Source organism: Cyprinodon tularosa, unplaced genomic scaffold (assembly GCF_016077235.1).
Source record: "Cyprinodon tularosa strain WSP-4 unplaced genomic scaffold, ASM1607723v1 ctg129, whole genome shotgun sequence".
Taxonomy (NCBI): Eukaryota; Metazoa; Chordata; class Actinopteri; order Cyprinodontiformes; family Cyprinodontidae; genus Cyprinodon; species Cyprinodon tularosa.
Window position 1 is genome coordinate 990789 of NW_024038103.1, and position 25679 is coordinate 1016467.

Here is a 25679-nt window from a genome sequence, read left to right on the forward strand (position 1 = left end):
GACAAAGGTCACTCACTATTCTGGGTCTTGTAAGCAGAAGCGGCAATAAAAACAACAACCATGGCGGATGATAATGCAGAGAGCAGTATTTATGTTTAACCATATTGAAAAGATTGTGTTATTAAGGTAGATGCGCTACAGCACTACCATCCATGTTTACGTCTGTAAACACAGAGCACGCTGGCTTGTGGCATCATTGGTCCTCTACTGCGCATGCAGGATGCTTGCATTGTATGAATGCAGTTCACAAAGGAGATGACATACAAGTTGCATATATTTGGAAATGTGAATGGCAACCCAAAAAAATCGATTTCACAAAAAAATCGGAATTGAGCATTAAGGCCTGCAGTGTGAACGTAGCCTAAAAGATCAGTAAAAAAGATTAATTAACCCTGCAAACTGCGAATGTTTCTTACATAACCTCCACAAAAACATGCAAACACACATGTCAAATTGTTTTGCGTACCCTCAGAGGAAAAAATGGAGTATGAAAAAGGATCGGAATAAGTTCTATTCAATGTTTTTTTCTTCTAAAATGAATTAGAAATTAATTAAAATACATTTTTGGAGAAGTTGTATGTGTAAAGAGACAAGATATGTCTCCTTTAAAATGAGAAGACTATGAAATCACTTTCATGCTGTATACTTTTTATACTATATAGGTATTCACAGCTTATGCCATGCATCTTAATATTGAGCAGAGGTACACAGTGTTGTGTACTGCTGATTATTCCCGGCAATGTTCCCACAGTGAGCAAATGCAACCTAAATCTGATTGCCTTTGCCAATACAGTATGTGACTTTTGCACAGCAGTCTGAATTGCTAAGGTACAATTATTTCACCGCCCCCCACGAAAATGTCCAGTTTCAGCCACTTTCATATATGGTACTAATTCAACCTGGAGACACTCACACAGAGAAAGGTGGAGTTGGAAAGATTTTATTGACATGAATATGTGTTTCTTGGTGATCACACCCCGGCAGAAGACTTGATACTGCGTATTGACATACACTTGTATACATAACTTAGCAAAAGGATTAAAATAGTCTTCCCTCAAAAAAGAGGTCCTGGGCCAGACTACTGAAACTAAAGCTTTGGTTTGTGGCAGGTAATAGACAGTGGCTTAAAACTTCAGATTGAGGCAATGAACACTTGCTAGAGTTGGATGGGACATACCTGACCGGTAAGGATCATGATGGCGCTGCAAGGAAAGTTTCTCTGCAATAACTGCACTTGCCATAAAGCTCTTGGCCAAATGCTTAGGGCATGAAAAGCTTTGCATGAGTCACTGCAGTGAAGCGCTTTGCAAAATGACCTGTGGTGACGCTGGGCATATTGTGCTGCAGTGAGACATTTTGCATAAGCGCTGCTTTGAGGTGCTTGGCACGATATGCTGGCTCAGGTGCAAGCTCACAGTTATGTGTTTCCTGTGGCGCACACATCTTGATGCACCTGCCTTGGCAGGCTCACAGTGATGCGTTGCTATGGTGCAGTCACTATGATATCATTTGAATGTGCTTTACCAGAGACATCCATGTTTGTCAAAGAACACTACTGCCGCCTACTGGTTTTTTGACGTCACGGTGCGGTATCGGCTGTTAAGCAAGTTCCAGTGGTGTATCTGGTGTTTGTCACAAGGCACTACTATCCAAGTCAGCTTGAAAACATTATTCTTCCAAATGTTGGCTACATATTACGTGCCAGAAGTTCGATGGTAATTCCTCCCTCTTCAAGTTAGCAAACCAACAATGAAGCCGTCGTTGGAGGATCAGGAATTGGAAAGGTGAAATAACACTTTTTTTTTTTCACCTTTACCCGATGTATATTAACATCCAACTGCCATGCACGTGGGCATTGTCACTTTAAGAACAGCTCTTGCTAATTTCAATGTTGAAGTCCTCTAGAAATAGATATGTATAGCAGTTCCTATTGATTTTGCTTGTAAAGTGGGGAGAATGGCGCTAGGTTTACTGCACCGTGACGTCACTGGATATGTCAGGATTGAGGTGTTACTATATTTGGGCAAAAATGGCTGCTCCCAGACTCAGTAATCGAGACGAACATTATTGTTTTAATTTTTTTACTTTTTAACACTAAATCCATTATATCACTGTGAACATATATAAGGAATGAATAATGATCCATTGATAATTCCTTGCTGACCAGACTTTTCATTTAATAATATTTGATAGGATAAAAGTCAGCATCTGAATTTTCTGATAAAAACCTGAATAAAAACCTGTAAAAATCAAAAACTGAATAATCTAGAACAAAATGCTATCTACTTAACTTACTTTGTTACCTTCTTTGCCCAAAAAAAATACAATTTCATCTGTACTGTATGTGTCACAGACAGTTAAAAAGTTGACAGTTAAAAGTCATTTAGACTTTTGAAATAACTCTGAAGCTTTTACTTTGAAGATATTCTAAAACAGAAACGTATTTAAAGAAAATAATCATATGAATACTAATTATTTCCTTCCTAAATTAAATAGTGTTTCTATTTAAATTGTGGGCTGTGGTTATATGATTGTAAATTAAACTGTAGATTATTGTGGATTATTTTCTCCAGATAAAAATGATAGAAAGAAAGAGAATAATATCTCCTGAAAGTAGAGAGAGTAGAAATTTTTACAAATTGTTTACCGTCAACAAATACACACGGCATCTATGGTTTTACATATTCTCTGCATCTACTTCAATAGTGGCATTTTGACAGCCTTCTTAAACCACCATCTTTTAGATCTATCAAATCATTTCTCTTTACAAACTTGTGCATATTCACAATTATCTCGTGCTTGATCCGACAGCTCTAAAATTTCAACTCTGCAGTGATGCCCTTCTGCTTCTGTGTATCGCTCCATTTGTTCTATCAGTTGTACAACCTTGACATCAGCGTAGTTCACTTCCTGATCAGCTACTTCCACTGTAAAAAAGTGAGACACAAGCAGCAGTTAAATAACCTAGGTATATATATTAACAGCAAGATATTTTTCAAATGTAAATATATATTGCAAAAAGTGAAATTACCCTTATTGTGTATTTTCCCCAGGGCACAGATGACTGATATAGCTATTGCTAAAACAAGTAGAAGTCCTGCGAGTCCAGCAATCAGAACGATCAACAATTTAGCTTCAAAAGGAAACCCGTGGTTTTATGTAAAAGAGAGTAACAGGATTTCAAAGCAATATTCTTCTGTTTTTTCAGTATATAAATGCAGTAATATTATTTAAAGCATAAGATTACAATTTGGTTAAAAGTACTGTGTTTATTTTCGGCTAACCCACAATACCTTGTGAAGAGGTTTCCTCTGGTTCAACAGAGCTGTCCTTAAATTGCTCCTCAAGTGATACTGGTAGAAGACAAACATGTAAATGGGTATGTGAACAGAATCATCATTATACACTTAAAAAAAAACATTCACTACTCTGGAACAAACAGAAAAGCTGGGTCGAGGGAAACATGCACCTGGAACATTTAATAACACTTAATTTACAGTAATGCACAGAAGATAAAAAGAAAAGGTGTGTCCTTGTTCTGTACATCATAAATTGAATGTTGTAATTAAAATGATAACATTAACTCAATTCAATAATGGAAACATTTTACCTCGAACAGACAACTGCAGAGTCCTTTGACCGCTGTTGACACCAGCTGAATTGAAGATTTCCAGAGTATAATTGCCACCATCTGTCCAGCTCAGGTTATTGATCCTGATTGTTCCATTACTCAGGGTTAAAACAGTCCTGCTCTCCATTGTTTTACTTACAATCTTATTCTGTCTGCTATTATAAATCTGTTCTAAACCTTTTTTCCAGTTGTATATGGGTATATCTGAAGAGTTGCTCATAAGCTGGATAGACAGACTTCCCCCTAGAACCCCATCACACCGAGCTCCATCCTGTCTGCCATCACAGTAAGTTTCCACTCCTGCAAAAGATATAATAGCAAAGGCTATTTTCTGGTATTCCTTCAGATACTCCTGTTTGTTTTTTTCTATGCACATTTTCTTTTAGAAGCATAGCATGGTTTATATAGTATTTCTACATAAATACATCACTTTTGTTTCTTTGTCAATGAAAAAAAATGACAATTAACTACTGGTAATCATTTTCATCTAGAACTGGTTTCCTCAAATAAAGCAACACATTCTTTAAACTTTTATAGAGTGCGATTTAATACATTTGAAATTGAAATTCGATGAAGTTAAAATAAAGACTTAACTGCCAGTTTTGCACACACACAAAAAAAAGATGGCAATCATTTAGAATAGGTTTTCTCTACAGGTTTTAAACATACATTATGACATACAGTAGCAGAAACAAAAAAAAATGCATTTTTTTGCAATCTGCAAATTGTTACGAAAAAAAATGTCAGCTCACCTTGTGATTCACCAAGTAGCACCACCAACAATCCAAAAACTTCTATGACTTTAGAGCAGCTAATCGGCATCATTGTGCAACACTGCATATTTGAAATGTATCTGGATTTGATCAGTTTGAGAAAAAGAAGCTGCTGCATATAAAACAGGGAAGTGATAAAACTAACCAAAACCAGACCTTCTTTTTTTTTTTTTTTACATTATCAGTAAGTAACACATCCATGTGATGTTTGATGACATTACATCTTAAACTTTCTTCACCACATAAAATGTGATAAGTAAACCAGATAGCAAGGAAACAGGTTTTCATTCTGGATAATCTTTTCTTCCTTTATGAAGGCATTTAGGTGTTTTATTTTTCTCGCAGAGCATAAAGTGATCACTTTGAAACTTTTTTTTAAATCCAACATGCATATATTTTGACCCACATATGTGTACTTTGATCCAACATACATTTTTTTGGACTGGAAGGAAAGCAAATTAGCAATAAAACTTTCAGGCATGCACAGGATGAACATATAAGCTCTACACACAAAACTCAGTTTATCTGAAATCGAAATGGAAACTTTGTGGTGAGGCGGACTCATGTGAGTCGGTAAAACTGGTCAATTGAAGCTCACACCAAACTAACTTTATTTGAAGGAAATGGAAGAAAAAAGGTATTAACAAACTATTGCAGTTTGTAAATTATACAGTATTCAAAACACTGCATGATAAAATGTGTCCTTTAAGCAGGGCCCCTTTTTGTGGTTTAGCTGCACAGCACCAGAGAGAGACCTGATCGTAGAACAGGGTACTGCCGGAAACTCTCTTCAGCAGAAACACACAGATCTGCTCATTGCTTAAATCACTAAAGGTCATGTTTGGGGACAGGCTGAAGGTTTTTACTGAAGCTAAGAATACTGATTAGGATCCTTAATAATTTTCCACTTCAATTTATTCAATAACTGTGAAGTATAATAAAACTCTTGGTGGGAACAAATCAACAGCAAATGCTCTAGCTTATAATATCTTCTTCATTGTTATTTTATTAAAATGTAATGTATTGTTGCTTTCTGCATACCTTAAAATGGAGAATGAAATCTTGCAGTTTTACACAAAATGGAAATCACATCTGACTTTTTGAGTAACATAGCAAGTAAGACATCTTTACTAAAGATTCTCCTTTTTACTCACACCTGAAGGGCATGTTGTTGGCATAAGTCCATCAGTTGATTTCATTAAAAAATATAATTTCCTGGCACTTAGAATAAACTCATAGTGTAGCCCTTTCAAGCCTCAATTATAATTTCAACCGGGAGTTTTTTTTTTGTTGTTGTTTTTCCCTTAGGGTATAAAATATAGGTTGGGGGTAAAAATATGATTCAGTTAAGACATTTTCCACATATTTAACTCAGACATCCAATAAATCCAGGAAGGCAAGTAATCAAAATGACTTGGGCGAGGAAAAACAACAAATATATATCATATATATATGTCAACAAAAACTGAATGATATAGTTCAGCTTTTACAGAGATATAGTTCAATCTGAAAAATTCACATGAAGAGAAAAGACAATTAGGAGAAATGTATTGATACAATTACTTGGTCTTTGGCGCTCAGACCTCGGCAGGGAGAACCTGAGAGAACCTGTCCATGATGAGCAAGCATGCAGCAACAGTGGAAAGGAAAAACTCCCCGTTGGAAAGAAACCTCTGGCAGAACCAGGCTCAACATGGCGGTCTTCTGCCGGTGTGGTTGAGATAAGACAGGGAATGCAGTAAGCGTCCGGAACGAATGACTCTCTGATGAAGCTTTAGCGACGATGGCTGAGGAGGGGCTGGAGTATTAATACTGGCCTTCCGCCTAGACTCCATTTGAAAGAACAATCCTGGGCCCCCTCCCAAGTCTGTTATCTTGTCTGTACTAATTTTAAATGATACTTTAGAAAACCAGTCCTTACTTTTAATAAGTAATTTCTATAGTAACACTTAGAATTGCTAGTGCAACTATTGGAGACAAAGCAGGTAAAACCTGCACAACAATGTAAATTACATAATGATATGTATAAATTGAAAACAATGGGAATCTCTCTGAGACTTTTTCACACCTACTAGTGTATCCATCAAACTGGCTACATCAGGTTGTACCGTGGAAATAATAGAAAAAAGTTAAAGGCATAGTGGAGGGTGTTCTATTTCTGGGTGGAACGTAAAATTAATAGTCAATCATTCTGGTGATATTTTTACATAAATCGTTCCTACATGCTCTTACCAGTGGTGAGTCTGACATAGTGGAAATATTGCCAATATTCTTTTGGACAGTATGAGCGATGCAAACAGCAACTTTTAAACAAAGTGTTAACGAGGAGAAATGGGCTTGTGCATGCACACGTTTAATAGGCGTTAATAGGCGTTTAATAGGCGTTAATAGTCGTTCTCTCTCATGAGCGGGTACAGGGTCGTGGATGTGCATTTCTTTTTTTTTTAAGTGGAGACGGCGGGTCTTTTCAAAAATTCACTTTATTCACTATACCATTAATCCTCTAACCTCGCGAATCAGATTGAATTAAGGATAGCACCAAGGGTAGTTTAGAGCTTTGATTTAAATATAGATTTTTTTTTCCTTTATTCGACTTAGGTCATCTTGCTGAAAAAAATCTAAGTTTAACACATTGCAGATGGAACATCCATCCATCCTTTTTCTGTTATGCTTATACTTGGTGGGGTCACAAGGGATGCTGATGTGTCTCTAGCTGTCAGTGGGTAAGAGGCGGGGTACACCCTGGACAGGTTGCCAGTCCATCGCAGGGCAACAGAGACAAACAATCTTTCACGCACACACTCACAACTAAGGAGAATTTAGAGAAACCAATGAACCTATAAGTCATGTTTTTGGACAGTAACAGGAAGCCAGAGTACCCAGACCCCGGGCCAGGAATAGAACCAGGAACCTTCTTGCTGCAGGGTAGCAGTGCTGCCCACTGTTCCAATGAGCAGCCAGGATATATCAAAGTTAAATGTATAGTGAAACAAACACTGCCTCTTTATGAAAAAAGCTTATATCATGTCTTGTTCAACCAGAAGTTCTAGGTCTATCATAAATGTAGGTTTTATTTGCAGAATACAAAACTTCAAGCTTGCCTGTATAACAAAACAAACAAAACACAATATGAAGGAATGTCTTGAAAAAATCTTTCAGATGTTCAACACTGTTAATTAAACAATTAAACAACAAAATAAACCAACCTAATCCTTTTGAAAGAGATGCACTCTCAACCAGAAAAAGTGATTTTTTTTTAAAGGTTCAAAGTGACTGTTAAGTGTAATATGAAAAAATATTAACAGTATCAAAAAACAGTGTGGATTTAAAAAGTAAACAATTTTCTTTTTGTGTTAAAATGTGTGTTGGTGTTGGGTTTTAGTAAAATTGTAGCAGACATCCAGAGTGTAAAAGTGGCTATGTATTTGTCATGTAGGCTCTTTGTTCAAACCCAAAAAACCACAGAACCATGCTCACCTCCTCCATTATTTACAGCACGTCATTCGGGGGAAGGTTGCTAAGATTCGCCCACCTTGCTTTAAGCGTGACTATCTCTACCAACCAAATATATATATATATATGTGTGTGTGTGTGTGTGTGTGTGTGTGTGTGTGTGTGTGTGTGTGTGTGTGTGTGTGTGTGTGTGTGTGTGTGTGTGTGTGTGTGTGTGGATATACACTATTTTAATCCCCATTGCAAAATGCAATCCTAGGAGAACTGCAATTAAAACCAGAATCCGCTTTATTTAACCAGTATGTGAACACATTAGGGTTGTCAAAAGTATCGAGACTCAAAAAAGTATCGATACCAAAATGCTGTATCCGGATACAATACTCGTTTTTAAAAGTATCGATACATTGCTACAGTGCTTTGTTTCTTAACCAGTTTGGCTAGTGTCATTGTTATGTGTGCAAAGCATAGCCAAGGAACTTAATTTTAATTTTATAAGTTTTTTATCAAGCTTTCTTAATATTGTGCACAACAAGCAACATCAAAATATAGTTCTTATTGTTTATTGTATTTATTTATTGTATTTTATTTATTAATGAAAATATTTCTGTAGAATTTTGGAGTCTTTGTTTTTATCCTTGTGGTATCGAAAATGGTATCGAGTATCGAGTATTTTCCTTAGTATCGGTATCGAGTTGAAAAGTTTAGTATCATGACAACCCTAGAACACATATGAGATAATTGACTGTGGACTTTGCAATGCTCCCTATGTTCCTATACAATAATGCTATAGAAAAAACTCAAACACAGATTACAGCATAGGTGCCTATGCATGCACGTTAATCAACAGAATTAATGGGACAATGGTGCAATCAGCAGGTTGCAGAGAATGCAGGAGTAATTTATTAAGTAAATGTATTATTAATCAAATATGTGGAAATAATAAACATTTGGCTGAACAGTCACAAGGTTGCTCGGTAGGAGTTGTTCCTGTCACTCTTACTCAGAGTCAGATATTTATAGGAGAGTGATGGCTTTTGGGAAGAAGCTGTTCCTCAATCTTTTGGTTTTGGTGTACAGTTATCTGCAGTGCCAACCAATTAGGAGAAGTAGGAAAAGGTTGCGGTGAGATTTGTCTGCAGTGCTTTTTGATGGCTCAGGAAGTCCTTTATGCAGGAAAGGTTGACATCAATTATTTTTTTATCCGCTGCTGGTCTTTGTTGATGGTGTTTTAGGCTCCCACTTTTGGTCCTGGGATAAAGTGTATCTTACAAACAAGCAGGTATCCACAACAGACACAGGGTTGCTGAGGGTGTGTATGTGTGTGTGTATTAAGGGGTGGGGTGGCCCCCTAAAGTCTATGATCATTTCCACAGTTTGAGTGTGTTAGCACGCAAACATTTTTATTAACATATATTTGATATGCTATTATATAAGTGTGTTTCATGTCCATGTTTACTAAGGTGTTTGCTCTTATTACAGACTCCAACTCTATAGATCAGAGGCCTCTTTCACAAAAGCTAACTTGAGAAATTCCAAAATAGGAGATAAAGCCAGACTCAACCTAGCATACTGTAAGTGGTATAACATTGGTGTTAGACTTTAATAATACCTGTCTGTTATGTGTTAAGGCTAATTTTTTCCAAAGCAATTTATCTAATTAGGACAAGATTTTGAAATGTAATGGAAGCATACATAGAGGGTGGATAGTTCTTATTGGAAAGCTCTGTCCCTGTGCATTCTGATTGTCAATGATCCAAAAGCAGTGCTTTATGTTAAATCGGCTGGTGCCGGTAAACTCTCCTCCTGTGTTTTTGTGTTTAAAAAAGCCGTGCTAAAAAAAAAGCCTTTAAAAAAGCTTTGTTATAGTTTACATAAGATCTACCTCTACCTATAGAGCTACCTATATTTCTGGGATTAGCTTTCCTAAATATGCTGAACTTAAATTTTGCACTGGCGTTTTGCTATTGTTTTGTAAAAAAAAAAAAAATATTTTGTTGATTAAGCTTATGTATTGTATTAAAAAATGTATTCAAAATCCATGTGGAAAAAGTTACCTATTGTTGTTTCCAAGTCAGGTATTTATATGCGATTAAAATGCAATTCATTTCGATTAATTAATTTCACAGCCATGCAATTAATGCAATAAAAAAAATTTTATCGAGTCACACCCCTAGTTTTATCACTTTTTTTTTTTGCTACAAAATTCTAGTATTCCCAGAATTCACATCAAAAGTAGGCTTATTTAGAAAGGGATCGAGGGGGAAAAAGGTTTGGAAGCAATAAGATGTGTTCATGTAATGTATGTAATGTCATTTGAATAATAATGTTGGAAGGCCTTACCATATTTGAAAGGCCTAACCATACCTCATTCTTACTTGAACATGGGGTTTTCTGTTAATAAGTTCACCTTCATGACTAGAGGGGCATTAAAGTGTGTGTGCAGTCCAGAAGACCAAAAACATTAGAAAATCCTAAAAAGTAGTAGCCTGGGTGCCAGTCCGAACTTAGTCCCGCCCACAAGGTTTGAGTTCGGGGAAGTTCGGTCTGGCTCTGCTCCATAGTAGCGCGAGTATTAAAGCCCACTGTCAGGCGATCCAATCAAATTGTCAGGGCGGGCTTTATACGATGATGGACAGATGATCAAGAGTAACGTTATCAACCACGTGACCAAAGCGCGCTTGGGTGACAACAATAATGGCTGCCGCTGGAGAGTTTGGGTGAGTAGATTCTGCTATTAGGTCTGTTCTAGAAGATATCGACAGCAAATTAATTTTAAAAGAGGAACAGAGAAACGCGATCAAGTCTCATCTTCTTATTCTAGGTGTGAAACTGCACGCTTTGATTTTTGTGGACAACAACTATGCATCGCTTAACATACGTCACGCACTCCGTTGCTCTTATTGGTTGTAGGTCTATCCAATTGAGTACAGAGGCATTATTCAGCTCTATGGAGCAGTATCAGACTCATATTCTGACTAGAATTGAGTCGGACTACGTCAGGCTAAAAAAGTAGTTCAGCTATTTAAAAGTTTGTTTTGTGTTTATAATGTGCAGACTAATTCATATTACATTCAATATTGTAGAATCACTCCTTGATGTTTTTCATTATTCTGTGCCCAGGGAAACTTGATTGGCGTATTATTGTTTAAATGTGAAATTCACACTTCTGATGGTGCAGTAAATAATGGCTTTGTTAAGAAAATATTAGCATCTGCTGTTGCATACAGAGACATACCACATGTGAACCACACAGATGATTATGTAACGGTAAAGCTATTGCACTGTTCTCTGCTGTGCTGAGTTTAGGTACCCAGCAGTCTATGCAGGTAGCAGGTACCATCCCCAAAAAGGCAGAAATGCTCATAAAAGTAATAATCAGGGAGGGTTTTTTTCTCTAATCCCTTAAAAATACCAGTAGTCTGTTAAAGGCCTTTCTTTCAAATATAAACAGGTGCTGTCTTTTAAAAACACATCAAACACTACCTATGTCCATAAAAAATATATAAAATTGATAATGGCATAGGCTGCCATAATAATGTCAAAATAATTAATTTCACTATGTAAGTAAATATATTAGTAGTTTTAATGTAGGCTGATAAAAATAAAAATACCACAACATACAGATAAGGTAATGGCATAACTGACAAAAATCAGTTTTTGATCTGTGTGACACTGACTGTTTAGATGAGACACGAGGGAGTAAGCCTGGTCTGGAGCAGGCTTGCTGGACAAAATAAATCACAACGGCAACTTCTTTATGCCATGATCATGGCTCTGAGGGTTGGCCTAACTGCTCATGTCATTCACTTGCTTAACTCTGCCCGGTTTCCAATTACTAATCATCTAATCCACTTGGTTCTTTACATATGGCTCAGTCCAAGTTAACGGGGCCAGATTATTAAGGTTGTTGTTGATGCTCTTGTCCTACTGCTCATTCATGGGGGACAAGTGGAGAGAACATTTTTTTTTTAGCATTCCATGTTTTTTCTGATTTCCTGATCATGTTCTGCCGCTTATCCACTAAACATGCACTGTTTCTGTCTTGTCTCAGTGGGGAGAGCGGTTTTAGTATTTCATAGTGTTCCTGGTATCCTGTTCTGTTCTGCTTCTCAACCCTTGAGCTTCCCAGTTTCTATCTGAATGTTCTGCCTGAACTGTTTGTGGACTCCTGGAACCCTGGACCAGCCAGTTCCTTTTCTGATCTGTGTCCCTGGCCGGGCTTCGGACTGCTGGACCTCTGAGCCTTCCTGTTCTGATCTGTTTCCCTGTCCTGGCTCGGATTCCTGCTTGTCTTCTGGAGCTGCAGCATCTGGTTCACTCTGAGTGTTGCCGGCTGCATACCATTCACAGTCCACCGGCTGGATCCAACCTCGCTCTATGGAGATGGACTGAACTGATAAACCAGGTAAGTGACTAACATGGATAATCATCCTCCGTCAGCTTATCATGGTCATTTACCTGTGTTTTTCTCCAGTTTCTCAAGTTTTCAGTAATGGTCAATGCCTAGCCTCAGACACGGCAGATCTGCCTGAGAGTTTTTAATTAACACTTTCAATTATCCCACTGTCTGTAAATGGTAAATGGTAAATGGCATGTACTTATATAGCGCCTTTATTCAAGTCAGGAGACTTGACCAAAGCGCTTTACACTACATTCATTCACCCATTCATGCACACACTCACACACTGATGGTGGCAAGCTACATTGTAGCCACAGCTGCCCTGGGGCTCACTGACAGAAGCGGGGCTGCCGTACACTGGCGCCACCGGGCCCTCTGACCACCATCTGCATCACCTTGAATACTGGGTTCTTCTGTCCTGCTTCCTAAAACTTTGTTACTGATGTTGCCAAATCAAGTTGAGACTAAATTTGACCAGAGGCCTTTATCACCAAGCAGGGTTTATGGGTTAGTGAGAAAACGCAGACTTTCTGGTACCACCAAGCCGGACTCAATCTTAGCAAGGTTAGTCACCATAGTAAAATACTCTGAAAACCTAAACCTGCTCCAGGCTCCTGCTTTGATCCTGCCTGTATCTGAATGCAAGAAAACGCTCCACCCAGCAAATCATGTCTTTGGGAAACAATGACTTGCCCTTCCGTTGAAGACCCAAATTAATTCAGAAGGAAAATTGTGAGAAAATCCTTTGTATCACTATGACAATTAATTATATTAGTGATACAGGTTTTCACAAGCCTAACTGGCATATGTGCCTCATCCTGGAAGAGTGTGTTGGCTGTGCGATCTATAGGAATTTGTTCCTCACTGTATCAGACTGTACTTATGGTCATGAGATGTTATGCCACCAGCAGCTTCCTGTCCATCCTCAGGGATGCTGAGCTATTTGCCAGAACACACTATTAAGGAAGGATATTATGCCACTGCAGTGGAGTCAATAACTGGGGTTTCCATGAAAATTCATATTAATCACATTATACAAATCAGTCTATTATATATATGGGTTATTAGGCGACAACTGAGCCACAAAGGACAGCTTCTGTTATTTATCTCCTCCCAAGCAGGGATTTGAACCTAGGCTTTCCTTGAGCAAGTCGGTCGACTTGCAAGTCGGCAGACTGTGCAAAGAGGCCCCTGAGACAATCAAGCACATAACCGCAGGGTTTAAGATGCTGGCAGGGAAAGCTTACAAGGAGCGGCATAACCAAGTGGCTGGAATAGCTTACAGAAACATCTGTGCAGATTATGGGCTGGAAAACCCAAGATTAAAGTGGGAAACACCTCCAAAGACGGTAGAGAATGACCGAGCCAAGTTCCTGTGGGACTTGCTGATACAGACAGACCGTAATGGCAAACCAACTGGACATTGTGGTGGTGGACAAAAAGCAGAGGAAAGCAATTGTGGTTGGCAATACCAAGTGACTGGCATCAGGAAAATACCACAGGCTCAGAGAAGAGCTGGAGAAAACCAGGAAGGTCAAGGCATCAGTGGTACCCGTGGTCAGACATGGGCAATGTGGAGTCTAATCTACCCAGCCACTGAAGCAGGTGAGTCCAATCTTCACCGTGAATTAACCTGTGCAGATTGGACTCACCTGGTTAATTGGCTAGGTAGATTAAATACATGACATGGAGATGACTTGTTGACTCCACATTGCCCATGTCTGCCTGTGGTAATTGTGGCACTCACTGCAGTGATCCCCAAACTTGAAGAGTGGTTACAGCAGATCCCTGGAAATACATCAGACATCTCAGTCCAGAAGAGTGCAGTTCTAGGAACAGCAAAGATACTGCACAGAACCTTCAAGTTTCCAGGCCTCTGGGAAAGGACACAGGCTTGAAGGAAAAAAAAGGGGAAGACTGCCCACAATGGTGAGGAAGAGTTTTTTTTTTTTTTTTTTGCTGTGACAGTATAGATGAGAATTTTAGATGTTGACTGCAGCTACTCTGATGGGGTATTAATAGACAGCACCAGTTTAAAAGTAAAAAGTTCTGACACAGCTCAGGTATCGGGATGATTTTACTCAGATGATCCACTTCTTGTATTAATATGATGCAATCGTGGCATCAGCTTCCAGCTTTGTTGTAGCAAATTAAAAAGTCCAACAAACCAGATGCAATTAAGTTTTTGTGTTTATTTTTATATGCTCCCAAGTCCTCTTCACTCCAGAGGGGAATGCGATTAAGATGTAGTAAAGTTAGTGGGTTGTTGGCTGTGTTAAATTACACTGATGTGTAACTCCCTAATTTATGCAGTCAGCTATCCTTTTCACTCTATTTGCCTCCTCTGTCATGCTGCCACCGTGTTTGTTGTTTAACTGATACTTGTTTTTTCGCTTCCTATTTCTGTAAACTATGTTTTTTTGTTCCCCACATGAGAAATTCAGCAGTCTCCCTTCTGCGCTCATGGTTGTGATTGGTTTTCTACCTTGAGCATGCCCATTTATATGTGTGCGTTCACAGATTCATAAACAGTTCAAGCTTGATTGAGTCAGCAAGGTGATAACCAGATTCGTGGTACCGCTTATCCTGATTACCATTGTGGTGGATTAGATAAACTGGATAGACTGGGACTAATCCCGCTATGTTGAGCTGGCTTCCTGGTAAAGGCCTCAGGATATCTGGAAAATCCTGACTTAATCCCTTATCTTTCATGAAATAGGCCTCAGGACTGAAGTCAATTATGATTATCAATATAATAAGTATTCATAGCTGTAAGTTATAGTTAATTAATAGAACATTTAAACTGAGGGTAAAACCAATTCATGATTATTAGTTAAATGATTATAACTGTAATTTGCTCACCCACCAGGGTTCTAGTCTTTTACATAAGGTTGGACTACTTTACTGGCTGTTTAAAATCCAGTTGTCTCCACCAATTTAGTAATTTAGAATATTGCTATTAGCAGAGTACGGAAGCGTATTGCATTTACCGAAGGAAAAAAAATCTGACAGCTTATCTTATAATTACGAGATCAGTACCTCATAATTACGAGATATTATCTCGTAATTATGAGATAAGCTGTCAGATTTTTTTTTCTTCGGTGAAAACAATATGCTTCCGTAGCAGAGTTATCTATCACCAACCAAATTAATCTGTCTCTGTTCATTCAAATGTTAACCAAAGGAAAGAGGATCTGGCCTGAGTGATAAACTGTTCACTGTATAGACTAACCACAAAGATCATGGGTTAAATTGGTGCCTTTGTTAACCAATAATCTCTATCACAGTATTATTGTATCTAATGACTATGCAATCACAAAACACTACTTAAAATAAGCACAAGTAAATAAAAGCAAATATAAAAGGGGAAAAAGGTTTTAAGAGTCCATTAAATAATTTCTGAGGTATGTTCAAGTTTTAAGGTTTAATGCATTTAGGGTGTCCTTTAAAATAGCAGTAGATAAATGTGAATAACCCTGATGCAGATATTTAATGCTAACAAAACAATAAGATTTCATTCAGTCTTACAGTGAAAAATGAAAATCACTCAGGAATGCATTAAAATAGTGACACTGGACAGAATGTTTTAGTTCAGATGGTGCAGAACATCAGGTACCGGATGGGCCAGCTAGAACAAATGGGTTAGATGACTCACAAAATGGCTGCTACCATGGGGCTGGCAATGAGGTAGTTTAAAGCTAAAGATGCTAGCTAATCCAACCATAGTAGCCTAAAGGTCTCATTATGCTTGATGCACTAACATTCAGCTTGAAAAATCAGCCCGTCAGAGCGTCTGCTGCATTTATACCCTGGGGGCTTTCCCCTAGCTCCTGACTGCTCTTCAAAAACAGCAAGCTGACAACACCACACTAAACAAGGAAATAGAAAACACAGCCATTTGCTTCTTTATCAAAGCCTCTTCATACCGTTCGAGAGCGACAGCTATTAATTTCCTGGAGTTTTACCAAAATATGTTGATAGTGGTGATATTTATGAGCTAAATCACAGGATGTCTCTAGATGTTTACATTTGCGAACCCTCCCCAGGAGGAGTTGCAGATCGCTCGCCATGTTTTCCACGCACATCCGTCCGTGTAGTTCCACATTTTCCTAGGAGCTCCCTGCAGAAATTCTGTATGCACTGAGACTTCACTCATAAACGGAGCTTTACACTTGAAACATATGGAAAAGGAGGAATTAAGCAGACAGTAACAAACAGCATGGATAGTTCAGTCAGACTCAATGAGCATTAGCATTCAGTTCAAAACTCTTACTTAAGAACCATCAAAAGTTGAAACAGAAAGCTTCTTTCAGATATAACACAAACACACTTAAAAAAAAAAAAATTCTACCTAATTTAAAATAAAAGGCGCCACATAGCATTACACCACATTTCTCGCTAAACAGAGTATCTGTTAAGCATCCGATGAACAGAGGGGAAAAGTGGTTTGTAGGGCTTTGGTTCTAATCGGTCCCACTCGGAAAAAGGGGGAAGAAGTCTGTCTTGATTTGGCTCAAAAACTTAGTCTTCTCATTCAACAGACAGCTCTTGTAGAGATTTGAGTTATTCTGTTGAAAAAAACCAGAAACAGATCTGGCGAAACAGATTGCCAGGGGCCAACAGCAATTGGGCCAGGCTTTTCTGTGGGCAGCAAATGTGGGCTCAGTTATACAAAACTGTGTAGTTCTTCATCTGCTTCACCAGGCAGATTCACAAACTACTGCGTTCAACTTGGTTTGTGCCACAGGAAGAGAAAGGCACTACGTTCGGCTCCCTATGACTGGTTGGCAAGGGTGAATTCTGGTTCGACCAGCGAACACTGACTCTTCTCCGGAGAGGATTTAGCGGCCATGGACGTAGCCTGAGCTGAAATCCGGCGTATATCTCTCTTATCAAGGCCGTTAGAGCCACATACAAGAGAGAGTTAACTATCGGTCGGCTGCTTAAGGAACCTCTGTAGCATGCAGGTGACATCAGGGGGTAGTCGCTCCTGGTTCCATCATTGACATTTGATCATAAACAATGGCAACTCAAAAAACGAATCTAAATTACTAAGAAATAAATAATTTTGGATAGTTTCATGTTTTTTTCCACTTTAAATGTTTATATATATATATATATATATATATATATATATATATATATATATATATATATATATATATATATATATATATATATATATATATATATATATATATAGAGAGAGAGAGAGAGAGAGAGAGAGAGAGAGAGAGAGAGAGAGAGAGAGAGAGGCATATTTTTGTCAAAGGTACAAAAGATGGACCTGTAACAGAAATCTTTATATAAACTCTATATGAAAGTCAGAATAAATGCATCAAAATGTATGATTTACATATTTAAAAAAATTTTATTAAAACTGGGTCCTGCTAATAAATTAGTATTTGTCTCATTATTTTTCATTATTTTTTAATTGATTAAGCTTAGGGTGTTAATTGCATAATAGAATGCTGAATTACTATAGTCATTTTGAATGATGGATGACTGAGAATCTTCACCACTTAAACCCACTTTCTCTGTGTCATTGACATATTTAGTTTTTTATTTCAACATAAAAGATGAAAACATGCACAGCAACAGCAATTAATAAGGTTTCTTTAAAACCATTAGTGAGAAGGTGACTGTACATTCAGATTGATGAGGTAGCTCATAACATTAAGATACCCTGTTAAAGTAACCCAAACAGTTGAGTGAAAAGAAAAGAGCTGACAGATTTAAGGCTGAAGAAAAAAAACAAGAAAGAATGCTATAGATTAATAAGAATAGGGGTGTTTTTGCATCCAGTTTCATCCATTCCAAATAATGCGGTTTGTTTGGATGAGGCGATTGTTTTTAACTGTTTAGATTTGCTCCTTTCCTTCTAAAGGTTTTACTCTTCCCCACTCATATGGGATCAGTGCACTGACATTCTAGCTCATGTTTTAAGGTTATAAGGGAAATGTCTCTTGTTTTTACCGCTTGCTATATGTGCATGTTCATAAATTGGGATCTAAATAACTTTATCTAAGAAACATCAGGCTTTAATCACTTATGGGCCAAACCATTGGAAATGAATCCCCAACAAGCAGGAATTTATTTAGAATCTTGTATGATGGTTTGAAATACAGATATTTGTAATAAAATATAAACTCTTTGATGAAGACATAGAGAAAGGTGAGTAGCACTACTTTCATATTGAAAACATATAAAGTGATTAATGTCAGGGAACTTTAGTAGGGTTTGAATTATAGTGTCTTGAGAAAGTATTTGCCCCCGATAAAATTATAAGACGCACATCTTCATAAGCTTTCCCGTCACCAAAGAATCAACTACTGTACATCAGTCAACATAACATGGATATGACTGCTCATCATAAAGGACAATGTGGAACAGGTGTATTACTTTTTTATATACAGTATAATACAGGATTCCCTAATGTTAAATGTATTAAGATATAACCCCCCTGTTGCAAATAAAGGTGATTTTGAATGTTGTAACATAAAAAGTGGTAAAATATATCTGATGTTAAATGAAGATTTTAACACTAGATGCTTTTCATGAAGTGTCCAGAGTTCAGTCCCAAGTCTACCACTTTAAAGGCAAAGATTTAAACCACAACACTACAAATGTATTAACTTTATGATCTGCATTTGTTACCATGTTGGCTTCCACTGTTTGTTTTTCTTTAAATAATTCGTTATAAATCTTTAAATTGTGATGTTTTTAGTTAAGAGAAGTGGTAATGGAATATGTATTTAATGCTGTTTAGGCATTTAGTCAATCTGCTACTGTATTGTTTGCTGAATCAAGGAATCTATGATTCACCTCCTGAAGAAAATGGCAGACCTGCAATTAGCTGGATTAGATACAGCTGGCTTGATGTGGAGCCTGGCTTGGACTTTGTAAAGCCAGGATGCCCTTTTACCTCTAGTTCGAGCCTAGCTTTATCTTGAAATATAATATCTTGATATAACAGAAACAAGTCATCTTATGGACTCCATATACATATCTCGCTGCCTTTTAAGTCATTTGTTCACTTAGCTTCGTAGAAGATGTTTCCATCTTTTTTTGCAAAATGGACTAAAATATTTTGTAATTTTGTTTTCAGACCATCTCTACAGGTTTTGATCAACATGCTCCAGAAGTGAAAACATGTAATCTCACCACAGACTGTCTTTGAATTATACAAATCACAGAATGATCCATAAAGTGCCCTTTACGACTGCTTGTATGTTTTCCAGAAAATAATTTCCAAGGGGGCTTATGTTTTGCAAAACCATTTTCTAAAAGCTACTACACCTAAAGCTTCTTAAGGCACCAATAAAACTTCAAGACTAGAATACCATGGTGCCATTTCACCTGAGCAGACCCAAAAAGTAAGAGAAAAATAAAAATTTGTGACACTTTGGGATCCCATCTTAACTCTGTCTATCTGTTTTTGGTAGTAAAGTCTTTGTAGGGTAGATTGAAGTTACACGGGTCATCTAACTTTACGGACTTGTGCATATACAGGACTTTCTGTGGTCAACACCATCTGCTGAGGGTGCTCTGTAAATGTCACTCGTTTGTACTCCACCCCGTCCTCAGCATTTTCCTCTGTTTGCCTATCCTGCTGTGGCCCAACCTGGACCTCAGCATAAACTGGTTCACTGTTGTCTTTCTCCACTGCAGAACAGAGAAAAAGCATGTTATAATCCCACTGACTAAATGGTATTTTCTTCTAATTTAACAGAGATTTTATTTATTTTGAATTTTGATAACTACCTTTGTATATATAACCCTTCTTTTGGAAGCAGACAAATCCTATTCCAAGAGCTAGGAAAAATACTAATACCAGGAGTATTACAGCCAGTACTGTCGACAAGTCTGTTTGAGAGATAAGAAAACACAGATCTTTACGGCAGAGATTTGAATTAAGATTGTATTATTATTGGAGGAAACTACACTAACTGGCTCACCGAATGCAGCTGGTTCAACACAAAGGTTGTTAGTTTTTGCAAACACCCACTTGGATATCTCTGTCCCATTGGAAGTGCAGTTGATAAATATGAACCCTTGGAGAGGCCAAAACAAGACATGGTTTCAATTATGCTGTTAAAATATTCACAGGGTATCTCATTTTCTTTTCAATATCGCTACTTACCACATGTAGATATGGTCTCCTCTTTTGAGAGGGAACTGAACCGGTTCCAAACTGAGCAGGCCAGACGTCCTGAGATGTTCTGCCTCAGGATAATTTCCTTAGTTTCATTGTTTCCAGAAAGGAGCTCAGAGTCTGTCAAATTGTGTCCATCCAATGTCCAGCTGTACTGAGGATTGTCCCCTTTCTCTGAGAGACAGGACACCTTCATCTGTCCCTGAGACAAACATTCAGGGACCAGCTGGACTGATGAGACAGGAGCTGAAAGAGAAATATCTATTTGTCCTTACAGAAACTTGCACAGATTAGAGCTAACATACCTGATATACTATGGAAATTACTAAGAACTTAGCTGAAGATCTGTGTGTCAGTGAGAAAAAACATTTACCTTGAACAATTAGCTGAAGAGTCCTCTGTTCAGTTCTCCGTCCATTTGAATCAAAGATTTCCAAGGTATATTCACCACCGTCAGCTCTGCTTAGATTCATGATGCTGAACGTACCAAACACAGGGAGAAAGAGAGATCTCCCCTCAATGTCATTTGGGATGAATCTGTTCCCTCTACCCTTTATGATTGTTGCTGTTTTATTTTTCCATTGGTAGTTGGGCGTTGTTGAAGTGTTGTTTAACAGTTGAATGACGACAGTTCCTCCCAAAGCTCCATAACACTCAAACTCCTCTTCTGTAATGTCACAGTGAGTTCCCTTATCTGTAAATTTAGAAAAATGACTTTAAAACTAATTACAAGTGAAGTGTCAAACACTTCTAAGAATTCTATTTAATAATAGAGTAGATGGAAACTATACTAATCAACCCAAAACCAAAAATCTTATACACCCCAATCCCACCCTCTGGTTGTGTAATGGTCTGACTTTTCCATTATTCCTTCAGCCTTGTCTGCAAGCCAGTGTTATCATTAGAAAGTGTTGGATGGGCAAAGTGACTAAAGAGTGCAAATGCCATGTAAAAACATTACTTACTACATAGTGAATTCAAAAGGTCCTGCAAACTCAATAAACAGAACAAAAATGAGACAAACACAAAAAACACATGCAAAGGGAAAAATTGTATCCCGGAAGATAAAGAGCAGCTGCCAACATAACAACATGTGCAAGAAAAGTAGCAAAAACACCAGCAATTTGCTAGCTCCACATGGTTGTGCTCCAGACCACTTGAGGGAGACTTGTATTATCTCATTTGGGACCAGGCACTCAGGAAATACATAAACAAGATTCTAAGATTAAGTGTTGAAAACTATTGAAAGGAATTTTATCTTTTTGTTCTTCACTCCTGATGTCCTCTGGATTGTGTTTTTGCAGAGGGTCTGGTCCACAGACATTAATTCGTACCACTGTCTCTGCATATGAGTTGATAATAATCTCTGCCTAGTGGTCTAAAGCACTTGTCGCACTAGTTTGCAGCATTTCTTGACTTGCAGTTGATTTTGCTACTTGCAGAATTTTTCCTTTGCATGTGTTTTGTGTGGTAAAGTGTTAGTTTTAATTTTGAGTTTGCTAGTCAACTTTGGAGCATGCAGTATCTTTTGAATTATTTGTAAAATTGTGTACTTTTACACCCCAAAGCCATCATGGGATGTGGCCAGTTTATTCTTTGCTATTTGCTTCCCCCCTATATCAAAGGTGTTACCATTATTTGTATATGTTGGTATTTTGGGTTCATTTATCATAAACAGTAGCCACCAGCAAGTCTGCATGAGGTTGATCAGAATTTTTTTTTTCTTTTTGTGGTTGGAGGAGAAAGTATTGTCTTTGACTGTTCTGTTATTTCTTCCACTTGATCACAACCATCAACCACAACCAACATAATGCCTCGTCTGTTCCTGTTTGGCTGTGACGTCATCCTGGAAAGAAACATCAGCTGTGCTGCTTCTATCAACACCCTTGTTTATAGATGTTGGAGATCGGCCTGTTTTCCAGTGTGGTCCTGTTTCTCTGACCGTGACTGAGTGGATGTGCTCTCTTCGTCCTCTGGCATGGGAGCTGCCTTGGAGCTCGTCTGCCTGGCTGTGTGTTTCCTGGACGGGGCCGCCTTTTACAGCTGCTTTTTGTATCTCTGCTTCTGTCTCCTTGAACCCCAGTCGGCCTCGGCAGATGGCCGCTCACACTGAGCCTGGTTCTGCTGGAGGTTTCTTCCTGTTAAAAGGGAGTTTTTCCTCTCCACTGTCGCTACAAGCATGCTTAGTGTGGGGGATTGTATTTGAGTCAATGAGTCAATGCAATCAACTGGTTTTCCTTAGATAGAAAACTTTGTATCAATTTGACTGTATGATCTGGTTGAACTGTAAAGTGCCTTGAGATGACATGTGTTGTGAATTTGGCGCTATATAAATAAACTGAATTGAATTGAATTGAATGACTGAAACTGGTTGATTTTAATTGCTGTAGTGTGTTTACTGCAGACACTATTATTGAACAAGTGTGTTTCCACACACTGTCAATGCTTTATGTATGGAAACAATATTAAGTAGCACTCAAGCAGCTGACCCCAATGTTCCCACATTTTCAGCACTTAAAATGTACAGGCATCCAATCCCCTCGGAAATATGTCAGTTCATTAAATTCAGTCTTATTGACAGTTTCATTTTAAATTCCAATTATTTCCTGCTGTTTAACAGTTGGGTAGATTTCAATTCAATGCTAAGATTGGTCAATTATTTCCTTTCTCGGGAAACCTGTATCTGATAATAAACACAATACAAGCTTTAAAGTATGACAAACTGTAAGTGTTCATTCGTTACAAGCTATCTGTTTAAAAAAGAAAATACAAATAGAATGTGTGGTTAGGTGTCGACTTAGCAAACTAGTGGTTAACCTAGGACTAGGAAATATGTCTAGTGTCGGTTAAGATAAAACATAGATCCAACATTAGAGACATGTCTTGCCACTTGTTCACACAGGCTTTTAACAAGTGCACTATCCACCATCTCTGAGGAAGCTAAAAACCACAAAAGTCACACCACCTATGAGTGCCTGACACAGTGACTACAATCTAAAAAGCAGTAAAAATCCACAACTAAAGATTAATGGAGAAGAATTCACATTACTTGTTTAACAACAGTCTAAAGAAAAATTATAAAAACTGTTAACTTTCTATTAGGTTAGCCTCTGAGCATTAAATGATCAGATCTTACTCTACTCTTACTCTTAGTTCCTGGTCGTCTTTCTAGCGCTCAAGGGTTTTATGCCTAATATGGAAGAATGCATTTAGCAGATTACATGAATGTTAAAACTCTGTCCAACTAAGCATGGCCAGGCTAAACATTAGACACTGCAGCTACTACATATGCATGCTCTCCTTCTGGGGTAACAATTTCTTTTTTGTTTTGTTTTTTTGGGGGATTTTGTAATGTAGTACTGTGGGAGGAAGACATTATCTATAAAGAAAACTTACTCGTTGACTGACCTTGGCAGACAGATAACATCTCTCCTTTGGAAACATTACTGATGTGATTCCTAGCTGTGCAGACCAGGTATCCTGAGATGTTTTGCCGCAGAATAATGGTGCTATTTTCCGTATTTCTGTCCAGAATGAGCTCATCCAGATTCCAGGAGTACATTGGACTGTCGCCAACCTCAGAGAGACAGGACGCCCTGATCAGTCCCTGGGACACACACTTTGAGATGATACGCACAGAAGACACAGGAGCTGATAGAGACACATATAGATAGAAAAAATTGAACGGAATAATATGTTTCCGTAGGTCTTAAAACTGGAAGGGTATCAGAATATTAAATGTTTAAACATTGCTTTTATCAATCTTCATTACTAGGAAAAAAATTCTTAAATAAAGTAAGATTTACCTTGAACAAATAGATGTAGGGTCTGAGTGCCGTTTTTCTTGCCATTGGAATCAAAAATCTCAAGTGTATATTTACCGCTGTCATTTCTGCTGAGGTTACTGATCTTGAGGGTTCCATTTCCAAGAATGAAGACAGATCTGCTACTCATAGAATTGTAAATAATCATATTGTTTTTGATATAAAGAATATTTTCAGTTGACTGATTAGCCATTGATGCTTCCTTTGTCCAGGTGAATCTGCTTATTTCTGAGGCATCATTCATCAGCTGGAGGGCCATAGTTCCCCCCAAAGCTCCGTAGCACCTAGCTCTATTCTTTCGCCCATCACAGTTGCTTTCCAGCGCTGCAAATTTAGAAACAAAAAGGTAAAAGAACAAAGTTTTTTTTACCCTTTAGTAACTAAGATCAAAAGCAATGAGACCTAGTTGCAGCTTGTCTGTGGAAAAAAAAAGTTTTCTGAAGCAAGCCTACAGTTTCCAGAACATAGAGCACAGAGGAGGATGTTTCTTTTAAATGATTAATTTGAATGAGACAACTACTGTACTAGTTTGAAACAGGTATTTTAGAGCCAAAAATATTTATGTAATCATCTTATTTACCAGAATCAGTCATAGATATAGATCTTTGTTGATTTCCTTTACAAAGAACACTTGTCTTCAAAGTTACTGACTTTTGAAGATGAAATAAAAATTTAATCCTAAAGAACTTACCATGTGATACTTCAAGAAGGACCATCAACAGTCCAACAACAGCTTTCATGTCTTCACAGCAGCTGTGATGCTACTTTGTACAGGTAAACTACCCTGAACACTTAAAAATGGTTCCTGTTAGTAATCAGCCTGAGAACAGAAGCCGTGGGCGCAAAGATGAAAAAGGAAGTGAGGAGAGCGTGGTCACTTCTCAGCCTAAGACGGAACACCTCCCCTTCACTAAGTAGTACGTCTTTTCTACTTAGTTACTGAGAAAAAACAACCAGTTTCCCACAGTTTGACTGTAGAGGAAATCTTCTAAAGGTTGTTGTTTTGCTGAAGCAGATGTAAAAGATGTTTGCTGTATTTTTACAAGGCTTGAATTAAAAAGAAAAAAACATGAGGCATCTTCCCATTTTATATGCTGAGTGAAGCACTGTTTTCTAACAGGAAGAAGGTTCTGTGGTTGAATCTCAGTTTGGACCCTTCCTTTCTAAGTGAAAGTTCCTTCTTTACAAGTGCGGGTATTTATTGGGTGCTATATTCTTTGCACATACCAAAGACATATACTGTATGTTAGGTTAATGACGTAGAAGCATGTATGTGCATGTTTGTTGGTCTTTGTGAAGAGCTATGCAGGATCCAGTGAAAGGTAACATCCACAGTGTTTTTGAAAGAAGAGTAGAAAAAACTGTACCAGTAATGTTACTCAAAATTAGGCCTTTAATCTGCATGACCTTTTTTCAGCAAACTGTATTATTTATTTATAATAAC

The 25679-nt window shown here is 37.8% G+C and overlaps 2 protein-coding genes across 4 annotated transcripts; both read right to left on the reverse strand.

Moving 5' to 3' along the window:
* Positions 1 to 2112: 2112 nt before the first annotated feature.
* On the reverse strand, positions 2113 to 4507 carry LOC119777891. Of its 2 annotated transcripts, none has more exons than XM_038276894.1 (5): positions 4384 to 4507; positions 3611 to 3931; positions 3294 to 3353; positions 3032 to 3133; positions 2113 to 2927 (listed from the first exon to the last, which is right to left on the reverse strand). In XM_038276894.1, the coding sequence occupies exons 1-5, from the start codon at positions 4469 to 4471 to the stop codon at positions 2755 to 2757; spliced, it is 744 nt and encodes a 247-aa protein (XP_038132822.1). In that variant the 5' UTR covers positions 4472 to 4507; the 3' UTR covers positions 2113 to 2754. The 2 variants fall into 2 exon arrangements, with proteins under 2 accessions (XP_038132822.1, XP_038132821.1); XM_038276893.1 differs by having other exon boundaries at positions 3285 to 3353.
* Positions 4508 to 19050: 14543 nt separating this feature from the next.
* LOC119777917 (contactin-4-like) lies at positions 19051 to 25206 on the reverse strand. 2 transcript variants are annotated; one of them, XM_038276926.1, is made up of 8 exons: positions 24927 to 25206; positions 24218 to 24559; positions 23808 to 24062; positions 20785 to 21105; positions 20400 to 20657; positions 20215 to 20310; positions 20021 to 20122; positions 19051 to 19921 (listed from the first exon to the last, which is right to left on the reverse strand). In XM_038276926.1, the coding sequence occupies exons 1-8, from the start codon at positions 24973 to 24975 to the stop codon at positions 19737 to 19739; spliced, it is 1608 nt and encodes a 535-aa protein (XP_038132854.1). In that variant the 5' UTR covers positions 24976 to 25206; the 3' UTR covers positions 19051 to 19736. The 2 variants fall into 2 exon arrangements, with proteins under 2 accessions (XP_038132854.1, XP_038132855.1); XM_038276927.1 differs by having other exon boundaries at positions 23820 to 24062; positions 24927 to 25203.
* Between the last annotated feature and the right edge of the window lie 473 nt (positions 25207 to 25679).

Coding starts and splice junctions, on each gene's coding strand:
- LOC119777891 (XM_038276893.1), bottom strand. CDS start 4,471: ATGCAGTGTTGCACAATGATGCCGATTAGCTGCTCTAAAGTCATAGAA. Junction 3,354..3,610: donor TCTGCAGTTGTCTGTTCGAG/GTAAAATGTTTC, acceptor GTCTTCTACCAG/TATCACTTGAGGAGCAATTT. Junction 3,134..3,284: donor CTCTTCACAAGGTATTGTGG/GTTAGCCGAAAA, acceptor TTCCTTTTGAAG/CTAAATTGTTGATCGTTCTG.
- LOC119777917 (XM_038276926.1), bottom strand. CDS start 24,975: ATGAAAGCTGTTGTTGGACTGTTGATGGTCCTTCTTGAAGTATCACAT. Junction 24,063..24,217: donor CCTACATCTATTTGTTCAAG/GTAAATCTTACT, acceptor TGTCTCTATCAG/CTCCTGTGTCTTCTGTGCGT. Junction 20,311..20,399: donor GGAGACCATATCTACATGTG/GTAAGTAGCGAT, acceptor GGCCTCTCCAAG/GGTTCATATTTATCAACTGC.